At 43.0% G+C, this 22,843-nt stretch overlaps 2 protein-coding genes and 1 long non-coding RNA gene across 6 annotated transcripts in view; 2 read left to right on the plus strand and 1 right to left on the minus strand.

The window, feature by feature from the left end:
- Window positions 1–943, plus strand: part of COL8A1 (collagen type VIII alpha 1 chain) — an 88,016-nt gene extending 87,073 nt beyond the window's left edge. Inside the window, exon 6 of the mRNA XM_026868635.1 lies at window positions 4–943. Within this exon, the coding sequence (XP_026724436.1) occupies window positions 4–763 (760 nt within the window). The 3' untranslated portion in view covers window positions 764–943. The remainder of the gene's footprint in view (window positions 1–3) is intronic.
- Window positions 944–2,533: 1,590 nt separating this feature from the next.
- Window positions 2,534–20,961, plus strand: LOC113491597. Its single transcript, XR_003400442.1, has 3 exons — window positions 2,534–5,384; window positions 18,627–18,632; window positions 20,952–20,961. It is a non-coding gene; the product is annotated as an uncharacterized LOC113491597 (long non-coding RNA).
- Window positions 6,265–22,843, minus strand: part of ST3GAL6 (ST3 beta-galactoside alpha-2,3-sialyltransferase 6) — a 41,000-nt gene continuing 24,421 nt past the window's right edge. For all 4 annotated transcript variants that reach the window (XM_026868611.1, XM_026868626.1, XM_026868602.1 and 1 more), the window contains 5 exons: window positions 16,829–16,924; window positions 14,561–14,747; window positions 13,348–13,485; window positions 9,582–9,734; window positions 6,265–8,042 (listed from right to left, as the gene is read on the minus strand). In XM_026868611.1, coding sequence (XP_026724412.1) covers window positions 7,962–8,042; window positions 9,582–9,734; window positions 13,348–13,485; window positions 14,561–14,747; window positions 16,829–16,924 — 655 coding nt within the window. In that variant the 3' untranslated portion in view covers window positions 6,265–7,961. The remainder of the gene's footprint in view (window positions 8,043–9,581; window positions 9,735–13,347; window positions 13,486–14,560; window positions 14,748–16,828; window positions 16,925–22,843) is intronic.

Below are 22,843 nucleotides of genomic sequence, written 5' to 3' on the forward strand. Positions count from 1 at the left end.
AAGAGACAGGGGCCCCTCGGGCATCCCGGGCATCGCAGGACCCAGCGGTCCCATTGGTCCCCCAGGGCTGCCAGGGGCAAAGGGTGAGCCCGGCCTGCCCGGCCCCCCCGGCTTCCCTGGCGTGGGCAAACCCGGCGCCGCGGGACTGCAGGGACCCCCAGGGAAGCCCGGAGCACTTGGTCCCCCTGGTCAGCCGGGACTCCAGGGGCCGCCCGGCCCCCCCGGCCCCCCAGGTCCCCCCATGATAATCCCACCCACTCCGCCGGCCGTGGGACAGTACCTGCCCGAGGTGGGGCCAGGGATAGAGGGCATCAAGCCCCCCTACGGCTACATGGGCAAGAAGGGCAAGGCCGGCGGCATCGTCTACGAGATGCCGGCGTTCACGGCGGAGCTGCTCACCCCCTTCCCCCGGGTCGGGGTGCCCGTGAAGTTCGACAAGCTCCTCTACAATGGCCGGCAGAACTACAACCCCCAGACGGGGATCTTCACCTGCGAGATCCCCGGCGTCTACTACTTCGCCTACCACGTCCACTGTAAAGGGGCCAGCGTCTGGGTGGCGTTGTTCAAGAACAACGAACCGCTGATGTACACCTATGACGAGTACAAGAAGGGCTTCCTGGACCAGGCTTCGGGCAGCGCCGTTGTCCAGCTGAAGCACGGAGACAAGGTTTACGTTCAGATGCCCTCTGAGCAGGCGGCAGGACTCTACGCTGGGCAGTACGTTCATTCGTCTTTTTCTGGATATTTATTGTATCCCATGTAAAACAAACACCAGATACACACACAAAATCAAAACCTTTCTTCTCTGCTTCAAACTTTTATACCGTGAAAGATGCATTTTATGACCGTTTTGGACCATCTTGTACAAAAAAAAAAACCAAACAAAGTTTAACATTATGCACAGCTAGTTATAAAAAAACAAAGTGTGGTGAACATATCTAAAGATGCATATCAGGTTCATAAACAGTTGTTTTGCACCCGAGGGGGACATATTAGCTGTACATTATATATTTCTGTGATGCTGCCATGCTTTACTTCATTTTCATTCACAGTAATTCAGTACCAAGGTTCAGATCAGTGTATGTCACTCACTCCTGTCACATATTTGACTGTTGCACTGATCATAGTTACGAGATGAAAATCAGTGACTTAAACCAGAGTAGGTCAGTCTCAAATTATATGGAGTGGCTTTTTATTTGTTTGGGTAGGGGGTTTGGGGTTTTTTTTTGACAGCAGGTCTGCCTGACAAGCAAAGGTTCTCTCAGCTGGAGACCTTTATTTCTTTCCCCCCCCACGTAAAATATTCCTGCAGGTATAGTTTTTTTCCTGAACAACTTAGGATAGAAAAGGAGTACTGATGGTGTAACTGTTCCCCATGAGCCTTCCCCAGCAGTCACTAGACCTGGAAGGCTGCCCCTGACTCCAGCAGACACCTGAGTTCCTCTCCAGCTGCCCCGGCATTTGCAGAGCCTCTATCTGCAGTTGCACGGCTGAGGCAGATGAGGTAGATCCAAGGCAGAAATGCTCTGTGCCATGTGCCTGAGGCATTTTGGCCCACACAGGGCCATACATGAGGGCGGTATAAATTCACTGGGATTTCAGTGTTCATGCTAAGAACCTGTGTCTGCTTGGCTTGTCAGAAGAGACACCTAATTCTGCCACTCAGCACAAGTTAAATCCATTCACTCTTCAATGACTAAGCAAAGCAAAAGCAGCTCTGTTTGCTGATTAACTAATTTGTTGCTTGGGATCGACCGACAACTTTACCAGCAACACTAATCACACAAATTTATCCAAGAACTTCATGTTATAAAAAAGCTGATTTCCGATCCTTATTTATATGTTACTAATTGTCAAGGAGAACCTGCAGACCTTGATCTTTTCTGTACGTGAGGAGAGCAACTTCTCTGCAAGAGCTATCTGTTCATCAATGGTGCTAATCTCGCCTCAAAAGTATTTGTTTCCAAAGGGCAGTGTGGTTCTCACTTCGCTGCAGTTCCCTGTACAGTGCTGCACATCACACACTGTTACGCTAGTTGAATGAGTTAAATACTCATCACTTCTTCAATGTCTTTAGCTAACGCTACCGCTTTTGATTCAAAAATGAACTAGATTTTTCATGCAGAACTAAGATTGGATTTAACTGGCATTACCATTATTTAAATGCAGAGTTTAATGGAGTCTAACACTGACTAAGGACTCCAGTGATATAACGTGGTGCTTTATCTCAGAAATTTTATGGAACGGTGGCAGGAACAGACGGACAGTTTACCAGGCATTGGTGACTATTTGTATGTTCCCAGAATATATGAGATACGTCAAAAGCAAATAATTTTGTATTTAAAATTTTTGTACTGATTTGAAAAAATATCTTATTAAATATCTTTAAAAAAAAATAATCCTGTCTTCCTTCTAACAGTTCTGCTTAATGAACAATCAACCCACTGATTTCATATATCAGACCATGAGGACTGAAACCACTGACAGCCCTTTCCTTTAGTTCCCTTCTGCTGGGAAAACCCACCCTGTGGAGCGAGGGGACAGACACCCCCACTCAGCACGAGCCCAATTGGAGGCACAGCTTAAAAAGGTGCAGGAGGCCCAGAAATCAGCGGCTGTGGAGGTGCGTTCTTCAGGGTTGGTGCCTAAAAAGCCAGAGCTGGCTCCCAGGCTGGGAGCTGCACACCACGTCCCTGGCTCTCCCTGTGGCTTGGAAACAGCTTTTCCCATTCCTCCCCCTGCTCGTTTCTTCACCTGCAGCAAAAACCCAGTGTGAAAGCCACTGATCTACACCACAGTTCAACTGTGGCTCCACCATGGGAGAAAATTGTAACCCACAGCGTGGCTCCCCTTGATCTCACCTCAAAGACAGGCATTTCCTCCCAGCCGGCCCACTGCTGAACTGTCAGTACTACAATGAATGCACTGAATCCCTGCCTACGTCAGGTAATCGTTTTCTGAATCTCCCATAGACTCCCCAAAGCCACTGGCTGAGCAGGTCCCTGCTCCCCAGCATCTCATTTTTACTGCACAAAGAGAAAACAAAACATGACCCAAGTATCACAATCAGTGTCTCTAGTCTTTCATCTTCTGAAATGTCTTTCATCTTAGCACTCCCCTGAAAGTCCTCAATAAGCCAGACAAGACAAAAAAAAAAACATGAAAAATTTAAATCAGAAGGATGCTGCTCTTGATCTTACCCACAAAAACTATGTCCCAGCTATGCTTTTACTCAGCCTGGAGCGATATCTCTACCCACAGTAGAACTCAGCCTACCTAGGTTCAAAAATTGTCAGCTCTGCTCTGCCAAGCACCAAAGTTTGTACTGAAACTCACTACCACATCCCCATGTGGACTCTACACACCATTAACAATGGGGCTGGGCATGCACGCGCATCTGCACGCACACACAGCACTGACCTTGCAAAAATAAGCCTGAGGGCACCGTCTTTAATACAGTTTATTCACAGGAAAATAATCTCTTTCCATTTGTAGCATTCAAAATTTCACTCGAAACAACTGTAAGAATACCTTCAAAATACAGCTGGCACTTTAAAGGTGTATAAAACTTAAGACAAATGGCAAATAAAATATTTACCAAAACCAGATGTTGATCTTCCTATGTTCTTAAAAATCAGATGCCACTTAAAAGTTAAGGTATTTAAACTACCTCCCAGAGCACTGTTAAAAGGAAAGCGTGGTATGGGAAACAAGAGGCACCACACACTAATTATTAAACACCCAAGTTGTGATTCTGTATTATCATCACCACTACAGTCACTGGAAATGTCATTTAGTAGTATCTTTTAGGCACTCTCAGATTTGTATGTAGTGCAATAGTTCATGACCTTCCTTAAGTAATATCTCTGTACTTCCCTCAATTATTACAGCAGAGGAAAAAATATTTTCCCAACAGAAAAAAACAAACATAAAAACCCCCTAAAAGTCTGAGCCCAACAGAGCTTTCAGCTGCTGCATGCCATTCTGCCTGTTTTGTGCGTACTTTGGTACCTCAGAGCTGGGTCTGTCTGATGATGTAACATTTTGAGGGGCATGGCAGATAAAATTCAGGAGCAGCTTTGCTGTAAGATGCTGCTGTCTCAAAATTCAGCAGGCTGCCGGAGAACAGGACAGAGGAAGAAGGGATGAGACCATCTGACTTTGTAGCTGATACAGGAAGAATGACAGGAGACACTGGGCACCTACATAGCTACACTGTTACCAGATGTGGAACTAGAGCTAGCAGCACCCACTATTCAAAATTGGCAGCTTCGCTGGCTACTGTTGCAATTAAAAATTGGGTGGTTTTTAAAGGAAAGTTTCAGTGCAGAGACTTTGCCTTCAAGAATGGCAAAAATAGAAAAAAAAAAGTCTTAATAGCAGCTAGCTCTCAGAAAAGATCTAAGTATTTGGATTTATTGCTTTTTGAAAGGTCCCAAGGCAAGTCTTTGGTACTACAAAACGCCTGTGAAAATATGTGCCTGGTCCGAATAGACACTGTGATCTGTGAGCATTGCCCAGAAACACACTACGTGCAGGCTGGTGTTCCTGCCTGCATGAACGGAGTGTAAAAGTGATACCTGTCCTCAAGGCAGAGCAGCAGAAACAACTGCGTGAAGAGGGTGGTAAAACAGGGCTGGAGTACACAGAATCCTACCAAAACACCTTATGTGAGGGAAAATGAATCACCTGGGTCACTGCTTCTTATTGAAGAGAAGAGCTACTGGCCTGCAAATTGTGCTTTCAAAAAAACCAACTGGTACCCTGTGGTTTATCAATGGTATCAGCTCTTGGCTCAGCCCTGAGTGAACAGGTCTGGCTCTAAATGTTACTCACTCACCCTGGGACAGTGACCTTGGCATACACAGACTCGACAGCCCTGCAGAAGCATAGGAGGGAGAAAAAAAAAAAGATCCCTGGGAGTACTGCTTAATTTAATTTAAAAAATAAGCCAGTCATACAAATGGGAAGGCTTATTAAGAAGAAATACAAAGGAGCAAGTGATAAGGATAAATACTTGTAGACAGCATATTAAATGCATTGAGAATATCAAATATTATTTAAAAAGTCTTAGGGAGACAAAAGCTGATGGTAATACAACAAAAAAACAATAAAAGCATCTATTTTAAGTAAAAGAGTGGGGGGACAGATGGACACCATTTGCTTGCCATGAAGACTTTTTTCCGATTATTTTCTGGGGACTCTTAACTGTAGCAGAATAAAACCCAAAAAAAGCAGAAAACCTCCCAGGAAAATTAGGAGAAGGGGTCAGTGGGTCAGTTTAGATTAGTGGGAAGACTATCTCAGGACAGGAATAAAGCAGAGAAAATAACCACACCCTCAGCAGCACAGCTCCCCATCTACTTCCTGTCACCCGGGACAGGGTGCCCCATCCCAAGAACCAGGCACTGCGAGGAGAGGGCAAATTCAACAGCTCTCCGAGAATAAAAACCCTCAGGCAGCGTACAGGGAGAGGTCCCACAGTTCGTGGGAGCGCCGGGGCACCCGGCTCTGGGAGCCATCCTGGGTTCCCAGGGGGAGGAGGCAGCCCCCTGCTGCTGCCTGCCCCAGCTCTCAGCAGGGGCTGGGACCTACCCAGGGCTTCCAGGCAAAGGGAACTCGGACAACGCCGCCACCTTCGCAAAGCACCTTCCGTGGGCATGGTTTTCATGGGGAATTCCTGTTCTCAGTAGTTGAAATTGCTGCAGGTCTGGGGCTGCAGTCACATACAAACCTTTACAATTAACTGAAACAATCATAAGAAATAAATGCTGCTAGAGACAAAAGCAAATTTCTCCTCCAAGCCTCAGAAATATGCATTTACAAAAAAACAACACGAAAAGTAAACTCAAAAAACTGAGTAAGAGCCTTTCTGCCACCTGAGGAAGAAATTCTGCTTTCTCCCATCTCCACTATCAGTCACAGCTGCGGTGCCCCAGGACCTGCTGCACACTCCCCTCCTCCACACTCTGGACACAGCCCCAGCCCACAGGATGCTGAGGCACAGCCCATCCCTTGCTGGGGACATGTCTGGGTCCTTCTCTGCCCTCTGCCACAGATTTTTGACATCCAGAGTTATTTCAGATATGTTCTATTTGCTTGAAATGGACCAAAGCTCAGGAGTCATCAGGTGAAAACACAAACGCCCTCCCCTCAAAAATCACACTGACCTCACTAATTCCCAAGAGGCAGAGCCAAGGAGCTAAAGATGGAGATGAGAACTACGGGAAGGTGGTGTTTTGGTTTGTTGTGTTTGTTTTGGTTTTTTTTTTTAAATACTTACTGCACTCTGCAAGAGAAACAGGAAAAGAAAGATGATTCTTTGGTCACATCAATGCTTATTCCTCTACGTTGTCACAGCACAGAAATTGTGTTTAGTACTCTTGTAATCCTCAGCTTCTGAAAACACAATCACCATGCTCTTGAGCTGCTGGAGGTTTGTACTCATATTGTAATTGTTTGCACTGCTCCTAAACACACTAAAACTCTATATTATGAAAAAGCAGCATGGGTTTTTCTACCAACCTTAAAGACTTTTTTAAAGTAGACTTCTTTGTGCTTTAAGTGTGACTGATCAAGATAACCAACAAGATCTTCAAGCAAATCTGTGACAATTAAAAATATATATATACACACACGCCCATGAGAGAACTGGAAGAGCTTATTACTTGTTCTTCTTTGACAGTTGCCAAGGGCATTCCCAAGCAGATTTAAACTTATTCAGCAGCCTTGTCTGAGACAAACCAATACAGAAAACATAAATGTCCCATTAAATGTTTCAATTAAAATCCCAAGGAAGTTCCCACTGCTAAACGACTTAGTTCAGCCACATCCTTTAAACCTTCAATGTCAAGACAGGAGAGGTAAATAGAAACCAAATGACAATTCAGCTGAGGTACACATCTTGGACATTTCCTAGCACTCCACTGCCAAAACCGGGCACATTCATTGCTCATTGATGCATTTCAGAGGTGGAAATGCATTACAGCATCTGAGAGGAGATTGTGTTCGTTTGATAAAATACACCTCAGTTCTTGGAGAGCAAACAGAAATGTACATGAGATCCTGTTCAGAAGATCCAGGAACCCAACAGGCGTTGGCACTAATTTTACTCAGGCGTGAGCACCTCTGTCCCAGCTCATGTTTCTGTTGTGGTCTGGGGGAAGTAGCTGACATGCAGGTAGTTAGGACAACTCTTCAGTCTTCATACTCCCTCTTTTCTAAGTGAAGACACCAAGTGGGAAATTTACTGGAGGCCCAGCACAGGGAGTATGGTTTCCCATAAAATGGGTACAACACGAGCATTGTCAATACCAGCACCTCCACAGGTGAGGCCCAAGGGTCTGCACCTCTGGCCAAGGCAGCAGCTCAGCATCGATGGCCAGCACAGCAGCCGTGGCTTCTCTGCTGAAGATGGATGTCCCCTCCTCAGGAGTAGGGCAGACCAATACCTGCCCACTCTGTATGTTCCCCCCTTCTCCCAAACAGTGAGTAATGATTTATAGGCATTGTTTTAAAGCCATTTTCCTACTACAAGACAGAAGTTCAAGACTTTACAACCCTCTCCTAATTAAACACTGGTCGTCTCAGTCTCTTGACAGTGTAACTGTTTTGGAGGACAAAACATCAGAAACAGAAGTATTCCAGAGAAGTAATCATTTGAAAAGAGTTCTTGCTGATAAATAAACAATGTGCACCACATTATTATATATCCCTGATACTTTCAGCTGCAAGTTTCACGGTTTTCCCATTATTAAATAGCTTCACAGAAATTCAGTTAACTCTGTTTGCAACACTCCACTACCCTTAGGCTGAGAAGAAGCTTTTGCCTTGGTGAGGTTTCTGTGCTCCTTTTAAACAGTAAACAGTTAAGCTGCACTTAAAAAATAAAAATGTCATACAAAAAATAAAACTTTTTTAAATTTTGAAAATAGTGATTGTTCATCTTCTCCATTCAGCTTTCATGTCAAATTGACCACAAAGTTCTTGTCTATAAGCTTCTTCAAAAATTTCTGCTCAGCGTTGATGTTGTGGTATTCATTCTAAAGAGAAGAGAGGGAATAATAAAATAAATTCAATTCAAATTATTACCAGAAGCATCACTCTGCTGTTCTTTCCTTTTAATTACCTGTGATACTTGGAAGATGCTAATAGTAGGAAAGCTCTGGGGAAAAGATTTATTAGCAAAGGCTGTAGCACAGTCTCCCAAGAAAACAAGTGAGTGACTCTATTGGTCAAAACTAGATTAAGTTTTCCATCGGGACACAAACCAAAAAAGGATGATCCTTCAGTGGCAATAATGGGAGAGACGTGGTCTCAAAATTCCTTCTGTTATTAACTCCACTATCTCCTCCCCGTGCTTAGTGGGAACAGCCGCATGACCACATTTAGAGCACAAGCGGTCAGAAAATTAATAATTCTCAAAGCTCACTGCAGATTCTTGAGAAGGTGTTTGTACATCAGCGTTAGTGGACAGCAGAGATTCACAGACACTGTTCTGGTCTTTGTGAAGGGTGCTTGAAGACAGCCCATGATACAGAGAATACTCGGTATCATAATGTTAATCCATGATAGCACAGAAGATGGGTTGGTTTTTAAAGTTTCAAGATTTTAGGAAACTTGTGGGTGTCTATTCCACCAGTGATCAACCTAACTCGAGCTTGGTATACATTGCAAAAAAAGCAGCTGCAGAGAGGACCCTCAAAACGAAGGTGAGTTCAGCACGAGAGGAAAATTATCTTGGAGCAGCAGGCACCTAGGAGTCCTCAGAGACCCCTAATGGGCATTGCCCCTATTCTTTCTCTTCATGAAAGGGAGGAGGAGAGAAAACAGTCCCCACTAAGCATACACATGGAAAACTGTTCATACTAAGGCAAAGGGCTGAGATGAGATTGCCTGGAGTACAGAGCAGAGATGTAAAATGAAACAGAGGCGTGACCATAGCAAAGCTGGAAGGAGGAGATAGTATTCCTGATGTCTGCCAGCCTCCTGCTGCTCCCTCTCCTGGTGAGCTGTGGCTTCCCCCTCCCAGAAGCAATTCTCTTCTTACCCCCTTCCAAGAGCTGCTTTGCTTTTTCTGCTTTCAATTTCTGAAATTCAGTTCTTTCCCTAACTGCAAGTTTGTAGGTCTTAACTCCTTCCATTTCCCTTTGGCTCTTCCTTTCTCTTTTTTAAGTAGTTTAGCAACTATGACAGGTTGTGCAAGTGAGTGCCAAGGAAAAGGAGAATGCAAACAGAAGCAATGCTATTTGTGTTCTGACAGCACTAGCAAATAGACCTCTACGAACAAGAGCTGAGCAGCCTATGGATAACGTCAGCAAAGCAAACCAGAACATACACACGGACAGATCTCATGCAGACAACACAGAGTGTGGTGTAGCACAAGGGACACAGATACCATTATCTAGAGTTTTCAGAAACAAAAGCAGAGATGAAGAGATTCAAGCAATGTTAACTCACAAACAGCTGAACCAGAAGGCTGGAGGCCTTTCTGACCTGCAGTCCACACTTCTACCTACATTGAATTGTCCTCCCCAGTTACTAGCTATACTTCCCTCAGCATAAATGAGTGTTTTTCTTACCTGCATCATCTGAGACATCGTGTCATTGCCGTAGTAGTGCAAAGAACTGTTTTTGTCAGTGAAGTCATACTTGAAGCCTGCCAGGTGAACTTCATGGCATATGTGAAACGCGAGCGTAATGGCAATCAGCCCTGTTGTTGGATGCTTGGGTTTCTGAAAATAAACACAAAGAGCACACATACATAAATAACTGGCAACTTGATGGGAAGAGCAAACCTAAGAATGAAGACAGCAGAAATCAGGCAGCCTGGCTCTTGTACAGATGTTTGGTTTTGTCGTTTATCCCCCCCATGTCCCATAAGGAGCATGGTACTGCCCGTGGGTTTGCAACACCAGCATGTCTGCCGTGTTGGACTTCCCTGGGATTCTCTGGTTCCTAGTGAGGACTGAGCCTGTACTGTAGCCCTTCCCCCTGCATAGTCACCAGGAAGATCTCTGCATCCCCCTGCTCAGCAACCTGCTTTCATGAAACTGGTCAGGCTTCAACATATTGGAGACCATCTCACCCCGTCAAATTTGACTAAATTAGCAGAAGTGTTCAGAAGTTTCTAGATGATGGAGATGCAGACAAACAGAACAACATGACATGTCTCAGAGCTTCATAACACCAAGATAAAATAGCACGAATGCTACTGCTACATAAACTTGGCTGCACCTAAAATTGTTCAAAGCAGGGAAATTCCAGAATAACACAATTTCAGACCTTCCCCCACTATTTCCATTAACAGGCATCAGGCCAAGAGGGAATGGCCTCAAGCTGCGCCAGGGCAGGGTCAGACTGGCTCTTAGGAAGTATTTCTTTGCAGAAGGGGTTGTTGGGCGTTGGAATGGGCTGCCCAGGGCAGGGGGGGAGTCCCCATCCCTGGAGGGGTTGAAGAGTCGGGCTGACCCAGCGCTGAGGGATCTGGTGGAGTTGGGAACGGTCAGGGTGAGGTTCATGGTTGGGCTGGAGGAGCTTCAAGGGCTTTTCCAACCCAGATGATTCTGTGATTCTAAGAAGAAAAGAAACTGTAGATAAAATTGCTTATTTCTCCCTATCGTGAGATAGCTCAGAAGTAAACACAACCTAAAATATCAAGAACAGATCATAAACAGGTTTTAACTGTGCAAAATTAAGGGCACCTAACCAAAAATTAGCATTTCTTTACAAAAGCATAGCTCATTACAACCATCCATCCTAACTCGTGATCAAGTACATGACTGTTTTAGCAGCAGGTGTGGATAAAATGGTCTGGGGAAGTAAATGAGATGAGGTTTGTAGAGAGAGGTGAACTCTTTCATTAGACCAACAGACAAAGCTGAACGAAAAACGTGTCCCCAGAAACAGACAAAACTTTAAGCCTTCTTAGCTAAAGTAATAGTTTTCTCAGAGACACTTTCAGCAGCTGCAATAAAACCTCAAACTGAGCACAAAATCACATGCTTTTCTGTACTCTTACCCAAGGTTCAGTTCATCTGCCTCTGAAAACAAAGCAGGCAAACCAGTACTGGACAACTCTGTGCAGAGAGAACGCAGATGCACTTGATACAGAAAAATATTTCTTTGTATTGTATGATGAAAGAACAAATGCCCGGGAAAAAGTTAACATCAGTGCTGTAAGCCTAATTAAAGTGATAGAATTGAACCATCACCTTTTGTGTAGATGTTTTTTTGATCTTTATACAACTCTTGGAGTACTCCAGAAATAACATCAATTTAAAATGCACACTATTGCTCAGGGCTCCTGCCAGTCAGCAAAATAACTTTCTGCCCTGGGGGCCCAATATCATAAACTTGTAATGTCCATACTAAATAAGACCCCAAAATTGCAGCAGGAATGCTACATGTCAGGGTTAGTGCTATTTGGAAATACCAGGAATATCACAGGTTGCAGCTAGCTCTGTTTACCTTTGGCCATCAAAGTTCACCGCAAAAGGATACACTAAAAAAGGCAATGCTACTTTTAAAATGCATTATGGTGCTAGTGCCTCAGAAAAAAACAGATACCCTTGGCCTGTAATGACATTTCTTCAGCCAGTCACCTTTAATGAGAACAAGACAGTCCTGGAGTGACCGTGCAACACTTTCTGACTTCAGTGCTGCTGGGACAGCACATCTGATTTCACAGTTGTTCTTCCCAGCTCTGCCAACACAGAAACAAAAATGCTCGCTGGATTCACACAACTGTGCACACAGGGACCATGAGACCAGCTTAAAGGAAAAGGCAGGGACAGCAGGCTGCAGAGGGGGCTGGAGCACAGCACAGCGAAGGCAGCAGTGGCCCTCCCCAGGGACACACTAGGGTACCCCCTGGAGGGGTTGAAGAGTCAGGTTGACCCAGTGCTAAGGGATCTGGTGGAATTGGGAACAGTGAGGGTGAGGTGCATGGTTGGGCTGGAGGAGCTTCAAGGGCTTTTCCAACTGAGATGATTCTGCAATTCTGGACCCAAAGTGATGGAGGGGCCTATGCCTGAGTACTAGCTCCAGGACACCACTCACATCTCTCTGGCTCACTGACGGCACTGGTCTTACTTTTTTTTCCACTGAGAGGGGAGCACAGAAAGAGGCAGGAGGCATTTCTGGAGCCATGTATGCAACACATGTTCTGTGGCCCTTTAGGAGATAATTTGGAGCCCAACTACTATGCTGCTTTCTTCCCACCTTTAGCTGAAGAGCTGAAATGCCACGGAACACTGGCAAGCATGCAGTCAAACTGGGTATTCCAGTTTGAGAGCTAATAAGGGAAGAAAAAGACACTAGTAGGCTCAAAAAAAAAAAAAAATTATAAAAAGAGAAATTTTTTTAAAGAGCACAAAAATACCCCCAAAGCAAAAAAAAAAAACCAAACCAAACCTCAACCCCCTCAACTATTAGAAGGATTAAACCAGAAAAAAGTTGTGGTAGATACTTCACAGTGCCAGCCTATCAAATGTTTCCACATATGTCAGTTGGCTGATCCCCCCCCTGATGAAGCAGCTCTGTGGAAGGATGTGTCCCCAGGGAGCCGTGTTTGTGCTCAGCAGCACACAGTCAGGCCTGGCTGAGCAAGGGAGGTCTCCAGCTTAAAGCTTTACCTTTCATCAGAAACATTCTTCAGTCAAAAACTGACAAGTTAAAATGTATTTTTATGTCCAAATTGTTGGTTAACTCATTACAATGCTTGGCATCAAACCAGTAAGCACAAGAATGCTGCTAGACATATGTCATTAGCACAGGGCTGGAATATCCTGTGGGCTCCCTAGTCCCTGCCCACCCCCAGCAGCCTGAAACTGCAGCAATGTTAGAATTACTGTGTCACTGGGGGTTTGGGGGGCTTTGTTTGTTTGGTGTGTGGGGTTTTTTTGGTATTTTGTCTTTGTGGGATTTTTTGGGGATTTTTCTGAGGAGGTTTTTTTGCTAGTTTTTTTCTTTTTTAAGAAAAACTAGAAAGCACCCTGCATTTAATAATTCAAGACTCCTTAATATTTCTAGAAGCTCTTTGTATCTGCCATGTTCCAATGTCTGTCTGATTTTCCCAATTCTGTAAAAGGTATCATGTCTGTCCGCAAAAGTGGTCTCATTTAATATTATTTAGAGAATCAATAAAAAAATATTTTTGGCACACAAGACTACCCACTCTCTTTTTGGATTCCATTTTCCCATCTTTTATGAGGGCCATCTAAACGCAAACTCATGCAATGTGACCTTGCAAGATGTTCTAACATAGACCACATAATAAAGAGGTAATTACCTCTGAGTACACATTTGGTTGCACAAGACTAAAAGGCACAGAAGAAAAAAGCCTACCTCCTTTCTGGGAAACCTCGTTGGGAAGCGAAGCCATTCATAAGCAGTTTTTCTGGTAATGCTGGGATCAAGAATCCTGATTTGACTAGATTTGTATATCATGTTCAGAGCCGGTTTCTTCCAAAAGCCTTTAGCACTCTGTAACAGGCAAGCAAATAACCATTTTTAACAGCAATAAAAGAGTTGATTTTCATTTTGTAGAAACTCTAACCAGACTAAAAATCCAAGGGCAGAAGGTTGAAGATGACTGCTGAACCTCCCAAAGCTCAACAAAAACACGTGCCAAATTGTGCTCCTGCAACAGGATAACCCACTGCAGCAGTGGTTGGGGCTGGCTGGCTGGAAAAGGGCTTTGTAAAGGTCCCTGATGGACAACATGCACCAGGAGTGTGCCCTGGAAGCAGCAAATGATCTCTGTGGGCTCGGTCACATTAATAGGAACAGTAAAGAACAGGTAGACAGAAGTTATTATTCTCAAGTACCTTGTACTGTGCCTTTCTGTGGTCTCACAAATGCTGTTTTGGGCTCCCCCCTGTACAAGAGAGTCAAACTGGGGCAAGCTCAGCAGAAGGCCACTAAAATGGCTGAGGGGCCAGAGAACACAGCAAACAAGAAGGGTCTGAGGCGGCTGGGATTGTTCAGCCCATCTTCAACTATCTGGTAGGGTTTACAAAAAGAGACAGGATCAGACTCTTCTCAGAGGTGCACAGTGAAAGGATAAGGAGAAATTCTTTCCTGTGAGGATGCTGCAGCACTGACACAGAGGTGGAAGAAATATCCTTGGAAACACTCAAAGCTTACGTGGACAATGCCCTGAGACCCTGGTATGGCTTTGAATGTGGCCCTGCTTTCTTTCAACACGGTTTTGGACTAAAGACCATCAGGGAGAGGTCCCTTCCAACATTATATTGCACTTCCACCAAGTGTGCAGAAGAAAATAATCTGGGAAATGGTTGGACCATGCATGTCAGAATATGAAACAGTACTTGAAGAGGATAAAAAGGTATTTCCAAGAGGAAAACCGCTTTAGGGTGAGGAACTGATTAAATGTGTGCGAGCAAGAGGACAGAAGCATTTATAGGAAAAGGATATCAAGCAAACTAAGAGATCCATCACTCCCCCCATCTAAGGACTAAGGTTAAAAGCAAACCAGGTATTTCATGTGAGAGGTATATGGTAAGCTGAGCCAAAGTGCACAAATAATTAAACTCACTATTTTCTGACCACTTAGTATCTCCCAAAGCCACTTCAAGTCACGTGGTTTGAATACGATGAGAACAACAGTCGTATTAGGGTCGTAGTGGATTGGATCTGAGAAGATGGATTCCGGGTAAGAAAGGCGGAAAGTTGTCCTCCTCCCAACATCCTCTTCGTACCCTATAACAGGGCCATTATTCATTCTGCAGGGGACAGAGACAGCAGTGACCACCCCACCCATGTGTCAGTACTGTGTGGTGGGCAGACAGCATGTCCAGGTACAGGAGGGTTTAGTGGTCAGCATTTACTTATCACATTACAAGGTAGATGAGCAATTATCAGGTGCACTCACCCTCTAATCTAATTCAGAGGGATCAAGCACGTATGGGAACTTGGCCAAGGTAGTTTAGAATACAATCACACAATTGCTTATCGTGTGCCACTTGAGCAGGTGGCCCTCTGGTTTGGCTCAAACACAGAAACTGGAGAAGACCAAAGAGAATATCTGGCTTGGAGAAGCACCCACTGCTCCGTTCAGGCTACCAGATGATCTGAGTCATACAGGAGGCCATTCAAGAATATTTTACTACTCTTCACTGTCTACAGTATACAGGAACACAGATTACGACTGTGTACCTGATGCTGATACATCTTTATGTTTGCCTTTTTTTGTTTGTTTGGGGTTTTTGGGGGGACATTTTTTTCTTTTTTTAAATATTACTTGCACAGCTGCCATGGCTTTGGGATATAGCCAAATAAGCAGTGAGCAGGCAGGGCAGGTGTCTCTGCTCTGAGGTGTTAGAGGGTCTGTGTTTTAAGTCTCCACCCTGCAGCTTGGTGGGTGCATTGCATATTCTTTGACTAATTCAGGCATTCTCTGTACACTCCACTCTTGCCAACGTGACTGACTGCTCAGAATGAGAGGCATGCTGCTTAAGAGCAAATGTTTGCAAAACAAGGTATGGAGACAGGGGAATATCTTAGAGTTTTTTCAGAAGTTATCATTAATACAGAATGCAAACACCACCTCTTTGTTCATTCATAGTGAACAAATATGTACCATATTTCTCAAACAGTTTTGAATTTAAAGTTGTTTTTAAATGTGTGACAACAGTCTACATAAAGATTTCCACTTAAGAAGAGTAAATAAAGTGACAGGGAGCCCAAATACTTGAAAGGGCTTAAAAATAATCCATGGAGCTTCCTTGCATCATTATACTACAGTGAAAATATGTGCAAGGTGAGGTTTTTTTTGTAAAGTGCAAAGTTGTCAGGCAAGTAAAGTTTCCTAAGAATGGGGATATTATCATGATCACTTTCTATAGTTTTAAGTTTATATGAGGAGCCACAACTGAAGAATTGCATGTATTCTTTTCAAATGCACGTCAAACTCGAGGCTTTCTATGTAACATTACTGTAGTGCTTGAAGGCCGAAACACTATCACTACAATGAGCATTAGGATTGATGGCAAAGTAACAAAAATGAGATTTTGTTCAATATTCAACACAATGCTGAAGAAAATTGAAATGGCAGCTCACAGGTTTTAGTAAAAGAGGGCCGAGCATGCTATCTGACAGGGTACCTACAGGCAGAAGGGCTGTTTAATCAGCTACCACCTCAGTTCCTGCAAAGGAGAAACTGATTCATCTTTTTCTTAATGTGCAGAGAATTTTGTTACAATTAGCCAATTTTCAGTTTGCTTGGCATTTAACTTTTTTTTCCCCCCCCTCAATTTGCCTGTTCCTCTCTAAGCACTACCCCCATTTCTCTACCAGATGCCTTTGCTTCAGACCCCAGCATCCTCTGGTAGGTCAAGGCACCTCAAACTTCCAATATCATCCTCCAGTTGACACATGGCTTGAGATGGACTTCCCAGCATGTATGTTATGTTTAATTCGCTCTGAGCAATGCCCATGCCAGCCCTGGAGTAAGACAGGCGTGGTGTGGAAGGTAAGAGGCAGGGCTGCCTGGGATGCTGGCTCACAGCGAGGGGCACGTGCAGGGCTCCAGGCTGTCACAGGCTTGGACCCATCCCCAATGGCAGCATTTCATACATATGTATCCGTACACGTGGATCCTTCTTCCCCCTGTATCTATCAGTCTGTGTAATAAAAAACTAATTCATTTTTTCCTAAAGTTTTTTTAAATTAAGGCTGTGACAGAATAAGTAAACCGGGAAGTTTTATACATTTCCATCTGTAAAATTGAACTCCAAAGCTACTGGCTGACAGCAAAACTCTGAATTCTTTGTATGTACACAAAATTAAAAGAAGATCCATTTACCTTATTATCACATCATATGAGTCAATCTTCTCCCCTAACGTCTTATTTCGAAGTACTCCTCCATTACCAACCACAACACACCGTCGACAGGCAACACTGCGGAACAAACAGAAGTTTTAATATGCACTTCTTCACTTGCTTCATATTGTTATTAATGATATATTTGCATTGTGCTGGCTTTTTACTAATTGAGGTCCTTGGCCCCTACAGAGCAGTCTCAATCCTCTATCACATGCTAAGGCTGCTTTAAAAAAAAAATGCAGCTGCATTATTTCGGGGACCACCGAAGTCAGGAAATTACTTCTCTCTCACATAAAGCTGGTTTAATACATGTCCTTTTGCTAGTGGTTTGCTGTTTAAGATCATCTAACCAGTTGGGGATACAGGTGCCCTAAGATAAATAATCTTCCACAGGGCTTCAAACCTGTCCCAGTCTGGGGCTATACCGACCAGGATAGAGTATGTCTGGAAAAACTAACTCAGATTAAGGTGCTTCTACAACATTGTACAACTCCACAGCTTTGGAGATCTCCAAATAAGCTATATCAGCAAGATTTATGTTCACAATTTATGTTACAGGCCTCTGAACTGTACATGTGAAAAACCTTAGCCCAACGACACGTGTGAGGGCTCTTCAAATTAACATGATCATGCTGATTTTTCTCCCTCTATTTAGAAAGTGTTGTCTAAACACATTTCAGCATGTGCTGAAGGGCATGCTGTCATGACATAAGGATAAGATTAATTAAGATGCATTCTCATATGACCAGATTCAAATTAAACTGCGTTATTAAGAATATAAAACAGAGCTACAAATTAGATCTTACACTACGTCCAGTCAAAATAGCAATTCCCTTTGAATTTAGAATATATTCAGAGTTTAAAAGCACCCAAAAAAGATATTATGCAAATGTTGAACTCATGAAAGTACATTCTAATGGTAAGATTTTCCTAGTTATCCCAGGTTTTCTATGTATATCTTTTGCTCTCTGCTTTCTTATGTCAGTGAGAGTAAAATGCGTGCTTTGCTAAAAAAAGAAGAGAGGCACACGCAGGCTTACTGTTGTTTTACAAAAGAAATTATGCCACTTTAGGGAAGGTTTACATCCAGAACAAGCACATCATTTTTTGATGTAAAAATGTTTCTTTATTTAGAGCAAAAGCTTTTCAACTTGGTTGCAGCAGGAACAATGGAAAAATAAAAATGTTGGTATTTTCTTCAGACACAAACAGGCTCACAGCTTACTGAGGATAAGCCACCCCCCAACGTCCCACTCCCACAGTTCTGCAAACAAGGAAAAGGCTCTACGCCATTTCTTACTGTAGGGGACCCCAGGACTGTGTCCCAAAGAATACTATAATCTGTATTAAATGCCCAATGGGGCACTTTATGCAAACTAATTATTATGTTTCTCCACAGACAGTCCGAACTTTTTTCAGCTGAGAAGAGTATTGTTCAACTTTAATGAAAACAGCCTGTTCCACCTGAGACTGACCAATGTACAAAGCAACTCCCTATATCTCCTACAGAATTGTTAATGCAGTTATGCTGCACTGCTGCAAGCTAGGGAAAAGAAATCTGGCCTCAAAGCAATGCTGAGAAACTGAAGCTTACAGAAAAGGATGAAATAAGAATAAGTGCCAATTGTAAAAAGCACCGTATTTCAAAAGAAATGCTGGGATGATGCCTTCTCACCCGCTGCTCTACGGCCACATCTGCAGAGGGAGTTGCCTATATAAAAATTTTTATATATACATATGAAAAAATAAAAATAGTGGTGCTAAATGCAGCTCTCAGGATGGAGTGACATGGAAAAAGCTGGCACACCTTTCTCTAGTGTTTCCTGAGCAGCTTAGTAGAAGCCAAGCATTGATAAAAAGATTCCCAGCTAATGCCACAAGTCCATCTGACTCAGTACCCTGGAAATCAGAGGGGTGAAAACCTGTCACACTGCCCTATCCTCAGTATGCCTGTGCCCTCTACACCCACAAAACCCTTCCCTCTCTACTCCTGGACTGCTTCAGCCTGTTCATTTTCCAATCAGTTTTTCAATAGTTTTAAGACACCCTGAGAAAGCAGGCTGATGAACACATGCCTCTGGCAGTTTATAGTGGCAGGAAGGGAGAACAAGTTACCCTTTTGCTGAATTACACTTTGTCACTTGCAGCTATATCCTAGAGCTCAAAGATCATGGGCTACAGAGAAGCAACAGTGAGAAGAAACGGGAAGGAAAAAGGAAAATTGGACGAAGACCATGATCAGTAAATGATGAAGGTGGAATGAGGGAGAGGAGGGGAAAGCACAGAATTAGCATGTGACTATATCACATTTTCCTGTCATCTACAGTGTGCCTCTAAACCACTGAAAGTTTCAATCATCTCAAACCTCTGAATCAACTGTCACCAAAAGTTATGTGGCCGCAGCTGGGTAACTGAGGTACAAACCTCACCACCACAATGCAAATCTTAAACTGCTACTCATAGTCCAACTCCTGGTGGTAATTCCCAAGTAGGGCACCCATCCATCCCCGATGCATCCCCCGATGGTGGGCACCCTGGTTTGGCAGTGACTGACACCATGCAGGAACTCATCTTCAGGTCTCAATAGAAAGCTAGAAAAATTGCTCCAAATCTTGCTGAATATTTTCTTTTATACTCTCTGACTACTTAGTGTGAATTCACAAAAATAATGTGAACACCACTACAAGTGATTTGCATTATTCTGACCATAATAAGCAGCCAAAAAAGTTACTTTGAGGAGGCGCTGCTTGTTCTGCCCCTTGTAGATGAACTTAATCAACTCCTTATTGCAAACCTTCCAATTTTTGGCAGAGGCTATGATTTAAGAAGCTTCTTCACTATGTCAATCTAGCTACTGAAACACCTTCTGGTGTAAAACTTTCCTCTCTGCACTGTGCAGCTGTGATGTAGCAGGACACCTCAGGGCAGGGAGGGTGAAACAAAACACGACTTCAGAACTGAGCAACTGAGGTTTGTGCAACTACAGAAGCAGCTGGGTAACTGCTCTCAAGTCAAATCTGAACTTTCCTCCCTCTTACTGATGATTTGGACCAGACCTTATTTGCAGCTAAGAGCTGACTAATACTACTTGGATGGAAAACAGAATGAAAATATATGTTTGATTAAGCTTTTAAACTCCAGTGCCCTTAGTAACATGCATAGTCAAAAATAAAGTTACCAGCTGCCTTCAAAATAACCAATAAAGCATCTAACACTGGTATGTGAACTTTAGAAATGGATAAAGTCAACAAGCAGATCAAATACTCCTAATGAATTGTACATTAATACAGTCATAAGTACAGCCAAACAAATTAGAAACCAGCTTTTAATATCTGTCAAACTCAGGAAGTCAAAGTGGGCCAACTCAAACAGGAAGTCTGGCACGAGTGTGCTACTTCTGAATTGTCCCCTCCCCTGAGCCACTCCCCCAGTATTCAAGTGGCTCCAGTTAGGATCACAGGGCTATGTCCACAGCAGCAGTCCACTGACAATGATAAGCAGGGATGGAAATGGTTTGTGCTAGAGTGAAACAACAGAACACAATATCATAGGAAACAAACCTATGAAAAGGAGATAAAGAATATGTAGCAAGCCTAGACTGTATTCTAAGATATAGAAGTTAAACTGACCTGTACTTACTGTAGATCACAGAAATCAAACACTGATTTTCAGCAGTTTCTCTCAGATATTTTACTAACTCCACTTCTTAAAAGTTTCCTTTTCATAATGTTTCCATATTAAAAAAAACCCAAACACACCAATGAGTGAGTAAACACCCTTTCTCCAACTCAATAAATTGCCAAGAGGAGAAATAAATTCAGATGTCCTTAACATCAGGTGTGCTGCAAGTGAAATATAACCTGGAGGTCCAACTCAGAACCAGAAGTGCTAAAAGAACATTTTCCTAGCCTTTAAAAAAAATATAGTTAAATGGAAATGTAGCCTTTAAAGGTTAAAAGGCTTGCATCCTCCACATTCCACTGAAATACTGTTACTCTGAAAAAGGAAAAAGATCATCTCAACCTCAACTCCTTTAACACAAACCCCCATAGTCTGTTGAGGAATGCAAATTATTTCCTTTGAGGTTATTTGGTAAAAGGAGGATGCAGAGGTCACATTTAGTTGATGCAGGATTGTGTTAACGCATCTGTAAGAATTTACTGCTGTTGAGCTTAGAGTCCTAAGAGTGCCTAGTGAGTAATTATGAGGATATAGGTAGAGCTGGTGTTCAGAGATTACTCTGAGGATATACCCCTAGCCTGGAAAACCCTTCTCCTAAAGCCTGATCCACTGAAGTCAGTGACACTGTTCACTTCCAGTGTTGGACAACTATACTTTTACACAGTGAGAATTCCACCTAAGTTTGGAAAATGGCACTGTTCAGAAAAAGATCCTTTGTGGCTCACTATGTACAGTTTTACCTAAGCTGCACACAAATACAGCTATATCAGGACCGTAGATTTGGTGCTAATTAATATAGCCTAAGATTTGTTAAAATACTTTATAGCAGATTCCCCTACTCTGCCCCGAGAAAAGTTATAGGGAAATTTGTTTTGCATTCTGCCAAGATGGTTGAATTAGACAGCTGCCTAACAATTCTCTATTATCAGAGAATATTGTTAGGATTAATTCCCAAAGTGTTTCACATTTAAAAGCCACTGTACCTTGGTTAAATGTATATATAAAAGCTATTCCTTACTACAGTGATTCATGCCCTAACAGTGCTATACACAAAACCTGGTGGATCTAGAAAGAATATGTTTTATGAAGTCACTGTGCATTTGATTTTCTTATACTACTGCCTATTAAAATAGTAGTAATTCTCATTTTGTTTCAGTACTACTGACATATATTACTTTTATAAAATGAAGCATACTCTCCAGAACCACTAAAAATAATCTCAGAGAATGTACACTCAAAGGATAAATACCAATTTCCTTACTTTTGATCTATAGGACAGACACTTCCATTTAAAAGGTACTATGCAAGTATCTCTACTTTTCAGCCAAAATTATTACAGTGCCTAACTTGTGATTTCAGGAATCTTCTAAGACAACATCTGGCCATTTCCTTCAAACACCAGTCAAGAAACCAGACTTTGCCAGCCACTTCTGTATAAGTTGCCCCAATTACCACACTCCTGATAGAAAATAGGGGTTTTTTTTTTTCCTTTTTTATTCCCCTCTGCTTAACTTAAGAGTAAACCTGAACATTCTAGAAATAGATACTAAACACAGGGAAAGGAAGGAGAAAAGGAAAAATAGATACTAAATACAGGAAATAGATACTAAAGGAAATAGATACTAAACACAGGGAAAGGAAGGAGAAAGCAGGTGAAAAGGAAAACAGTATTAAAACCAAGATAATTCTTAGGCTTGAACACCAATTATTTTGATCATATTCCACCCAGTTTTAATTAAAATGTGATCCTGGCGTTTGGCTTGAGGCAGCAATCTCCTGTATGATCTCCCTGATTAAGAAATAAAACCAAGTCCAGCCAACCTCAACATTATTTGCAGTCAACTCTATTAAGCAGTCTGCATATTAACATGACCTATGGAAGGCTGTCAGACTATTTTGCTAGGCTGCAGACCTAAGTAGTCATTTGCATCACTTGGTAAACACAGGGGTTTTGTGTACTTGCCAACCCTACTACACTACTACCTCCACACCCCCAAAAACAAAAATCCCCAAACCACAACAAGACACACACACACACACACACACACACAGAAAGACCCTCCAAAACCAAACAAAAAAGCCCAGAAGTGACTTTTAACCAAGTTAACCAAGAGATTTAAACTGGGCAATCTAATGCACTAGAAGTGAGCTATCTAAGGCATGCTCCACTCCGTGCCACACCCTGGTTACTCCCAAAAGGCCAGGAACAGCCTCCCCTGGCTGCCTACGTCTCCTCATTCATGGGAAAAGGAAACAGCATACACATGAAAAAGGGTGTGCAGCAGGCCAGCGGATGCACTGGCACGGGGATAT

Source organism: Athene cunicularia (genome assembly GCF_003259725.1).
Source record: "Athene cunicularia isolate RWA chromosome 1 unlocalized genomic scaffold, athCun1 chr1_part1, whole genome shotgun sequence".
Taxonomy (NCBI): Eukaryota; Metazoa; Chordata; class Aves; order Strigiformes; family Strigidae; genus Athene; species Athene cunicularia.